Source organism: Nansenia antarctica (genome assembly GCF_963989245.1).
Source record: "Nansenia antarctica genome assembly, chromosome: 3".
Classification (NCBI taxonomy): domain Eukaryota; kingdom Metazoa; phylum Chordata; class Actinopteri; order Argentiniformes; family Microstomatidae; genus Nansenia; species Nansenia antarctica.
The window spans coordinates 19,420,172-19,424,528 of NC_137688.1; the positions used below are offsets into that span (position 1 = coordinate 19,420,172).

The 4,357-nt window shown below is 46.9% G+C and overlaps 1 protein-coding gene across 1 annotated transcript; it reads left to right on the forward strand.

Moving 5' to 3' along the window:
* Positions 1-1,295: 1,295 nt before the first annotated feature.
* LOC308153062 (beta-crystallin A1-like) lies at positions 1,296-3,404 on the forward strand (the record flags this gene model as incomplete). The annotated part of the gene is made up of 5 exons (XM_080526155.1): positions 1,296-1,370; positions 1,527-1,645; positions 2,088-2,229; positions 2,723-2,865; positions 3,257-3,404. The coding sequence occupies 5 exons, from the start codon at positions 1,296-1,298 to the stop codon at positions 3,402-3,404; spliced, it is 627 nt and encodes a 208-aa protein (XP_080382281.1).
* Between the last annotated feature and the right edge of the window lie 953 nt (positions 3,405-4,357).

Below are 4,357 nucleotides of genomic sequence, written 5' to 3' on the forward strand. Positions count from 1 at the left end.
CCCAGCTCTGTAGAACATGATATTTGATGAGTCATGCAGGTGTGTGACTTGGTCCAGGTGACTCAGGCAGGTAGGTCTAATTGTGTGTGTGTGTGTGTGTGTGTGTGTGTGTGTGTGTGTGTGTGTGTGTGTGCCCGTCAATAACGTATACTAATGAAATTAAATGACATGAAATAGCCTCCTTTATTCTCCTCAAACTTTTCTGTCTATTGCTATAGGCCTACTACTGTCTCTTTCTCTGTCCCCCACAGTGTCTGTGTATGAACACCATTAATCCCCACATTCTCCACCTCTATTCCAGTCTTTGTTTTCCCGGCACACGCCGGACTGCTGACCGGCACGAACATACCGGACCGCTATTGTTCTCGTCTCATTCACGCCAAAGCGCTTCGATGTGCACAGAAAGCTCTGGCGGGTCTATAGGATGTGCTGAGCTGGCCTGTTGCGCGCTCCCAGGGAAATGCGATGGGAATACGAGAAAGGCGAAGAGCGCGGATGCGCGTCGGCGCGCTCCCGGTCACCTCGATATAAAACTGGAGCGCCAGGTTCCTTTAAAGCTCTACGCGAGAAAGCCGTTAGGCGCGTGCCACCCCGAGCTCATCAACCAATAAAGTGCCAAACTAGGTAAGGTGCCAATTCCGTGTAACCTGCCGCATTTACCGCAACCATTAGTCACATGTAAATGGACTTATTCAAGAAACACATTCATTTTAAACTCACAAAAAAAAGCACCACTAAACACCTCAAACTTCAATTGCATTGATATGCTTCTCATGTTAAGGCTAGAGACTTATCTCAGACTGGTCCTGCTCTCTTTCTAAATGCATTCTCTACTACACCTCATACATTCGCGTACCTGTGTGCAGGTGTGACATTTGATTGACAATAAACGACGTGTTGTTTGACCGATAGATCCTGGGAATCATGCTTTGTTGTGTGTTCTTTACATTTTGTGACTGGCTATAGCTGTTTAAGTTTAAGTGTTTTAGTTTGAAGCTGTGTCTCACCGATGGGCGTTACACTTTGTTTTTAATCGTATCGTTTATTAGGATTATTTACTTTGGCCTACAGTATATAATGTTTATAATTGGAGAGTTAATTACTTTGGTTATGTTGTGCACAAAGAAACCAGTGATCAGCGTTCAGTATGTATAACAGAACAGAATAGGATAGATAGATAGATCTATATTCTGTGTGTAAAGTGTTGCTGGAAACTGATTAAGTGCAGAGAGAGTTTGTCACTGAAAGATGTCTCTCTCCTCCATCTCCTTGCCCCCTCCGTGTCAGGTCTGAAGATGTACAGAACTACTAGATCTCCTATGATGCAGCCCCTGATCAACTCAGGCATGGGCATGGCTCCTTTCTTCAAGGTGACACACATCTTAGACACAGATACGTACACACACACACACACACACACACACACACACACACACACACACCATAACAGAGAGAATGATGGCCGTTCTCAGTGTCTTTACCTGCCCCTTCCCCCCCCACCTCTCTTTGTCTCTCTCCCTCCGTAGGTGACAGTGTTCGAGCAGGAGCATTTCCAGGGCAAATGTCAGGAGTTCACCAACGAGTGCTGCAACATCCAGGAGTGTGGTCTGGACAACATCCGCTCCATCAGAGTGGAGAGCGGAGCGTAAGTCTTTTTTTTCAAGTTTATTGTTCACACATCACATTACACAAATGTAAGAGAGTATAATTCTTAGGCTTCCTGACATTGCAGCACAAGACAATAAGGCAATAGGCATAATTCAAGATAATAAAAAAAGTGACCATAGTACAGGACATAAGTGACAAGTTTCTTGTGTTTATGTGTGTGTATGTGTGTAAGGAAGGTTGAATGTGTGTGTGTAAGGATGGTTGAATGTAGTGTTTATGTGTGTGTATGTGTGTAAGGATGAGGGTTGAATGTACGGTATATGTATGGGTGTGTGTGTCTGAGGGAGTGTCTGTAAAGTGTGTGAGTGAATGTGTATAATGTGTTTGTGTTGAATATAGTTGTTCAATATGTAATCATTCTCTGTCTCTCTCTCTCTCTCTCTCTCTCCCTCCCTCCCTCCCTCCCTCCCTCTCTCCAGTTGGGTGGGCTTTGAGCACCATGACTTCCAGGGCCAGCAGTTCATCCTGGAGAGGGGAGAGTACCCTCACTGGGACGCCTACAGCGGCTCCCTGTCCTACCACGTGGAGCGCCTCATGTCCCTGCGCCCCATCTACTGCGCTGTGAGTCCCTGTGTGTGTGTGTGTGTGTGTGTGTGTGTGTGTGTGTGTGTGTGAAAGCATGACGACTGCCGATTGATGATTCATTACGTAGTCAAATGTATTGATTGTTGAAGTCGCTTTGGAATAAGGCTAGGTCTGCTAAATGACAAAAACGTCATATGTAAATGAAAGAGAGAGAGAGCCCACCCAACTGGAGAGAGGGAGGGAGGGAGGGAGAGAAAGAGAGAGAGAGACAGAGAATGATTACATATTGAACAACTATATTCAACACAAACACATTATACACATTCACTCACACACTTTAGAGAAGAGAATGACTGAGAAGGGCATATGTCAGGTTCCTGACATTCTCTTAAGGGAACATTTCTGGGGCTTCTGTAAACATACTGTACGTTTCACGTTTAATTGAGAAACCAGTGGGCGTGTGTATGTGTGTATGTGTGTATGTGTGTATGTGTGTATGTGTAACCCTCCTTCTCTCTGTGTGTCTCAGTCTCACCAGATGAGCCGTATGGCCATCTTCGAGAAGGAGAACTTCATGGGCCGCAGCGTGGAGCTGTGTGACGACTACCCCTCCCTGCAGGGCATGGGCTGGTTCATGCCCGAGGTCGGCTCCATGCACGTGCAGTGTGGCGCGTAAGTACAGTAACAGCCTATATTCTAGACACAACAAACCGTATAAACACACACACACCCAATCGCTCACATACATTGCACACATCAGAGTGCACATTGACTCAGTGTTGTGTTCATGTTATTAGTGTTAGTGCTCGGTGTTGTGCTCAAGGGTTAGTAGGAGAGAGCTGCATGTGCCCTTGAGCAAGGCACTTAACCCCTAATTGCTCCAGTGGCGCCGACTATGGCTGACTGACCCTGTTTCTAGAGCCCAAAAATGCCACATTCCCAACAATTGATTGACAAGTTGATTGTATGGCAAATTTAAAAAAGCAATATTATTATTTAACATTATATTAATCCTAGTGTTCATGTTTAACCCCTCGATGTCTCCCCCCCCCCCCCCCCCCAGCTTTGTGTGCTACCAGTACCCCGGCTACAGGGGCCAGCAGTACATCATGGAGTGTGAGAGGCACAGTGGAGACTACCAGCACTGGAGGAACTGGGGATCTCACTGCCAGACCCCCCAGATCCAGTCTATCCGCCGCATCCAGCACTAAGAGGCGACCCAGCCCACGGACAGCAACCCCCCCAGCCCAGACTCCCCCCCCTACCTTCCCACTCCCCTCCCCCATTCCCATCCCTCACCTGCCCCTGACCAGAGCAAGCAGTCGCCCCAAACCGACTGACCTTGTAGCACTACTACTGACATACACACAGCCGCTCCGGAAGTACGATAAGAGACAATATGGCACTGTTTAACGCACAGGAACAACACATATACTGACTTGACCACGAGACTGACACTCACAGACCTACCTTTACTGATATAACACACACACACAGTGTCTTTTTATCAGGTTAGAGTACCACCCCCCACACACAGACACACACACACCCGCGGTGTATCACCTGGAACTCAAGCCCTGTTCGGTTCACCTGGGCTGGGTAGGGAGCACGGTCACACACCCTGGCCTGCTGGAGCCCCTCAGAGGACAGAGACGGCAGCTTCCCCCCGCCTGGCCGCCGGCCCCCTCAGCACTGCACAGGGAACATGGCTGCCACAGGCCGTGGTGCAGCTCGGATGTGTTGTTGTGTGTAGGAGGTTGAACCACAGGTTAACTAATAAACTTCATGTTCACTTCAGTTACTCAGACCCTGTGCTGTCATTCAAGAGTGTGGGTGTGTGTATGAAAATGATGACTAACGGATGAAATAATGGTGGAAACCCATAATATGAAACTCAACAAGTATCTCTAACCAGCACTATTTGGTTAGATGCCAAACTACATTTCGTTGTCTCAGTAATAGTTGAATCTAATCTAATCTAGATAGAGGGTTTAACACAAGCAGCCAGTGACATGCATACTGTACTGTGTATAGAATGTTTTGATAAATTGGCAACTGGTTTTTAAAACCTTTTTAGATTACTGAAAGCTGCCATTGTAAAGACAATACAAACATTACATAACATGATAATGATATTATTGTTAACAGCAGTGGCGGGCGGTGC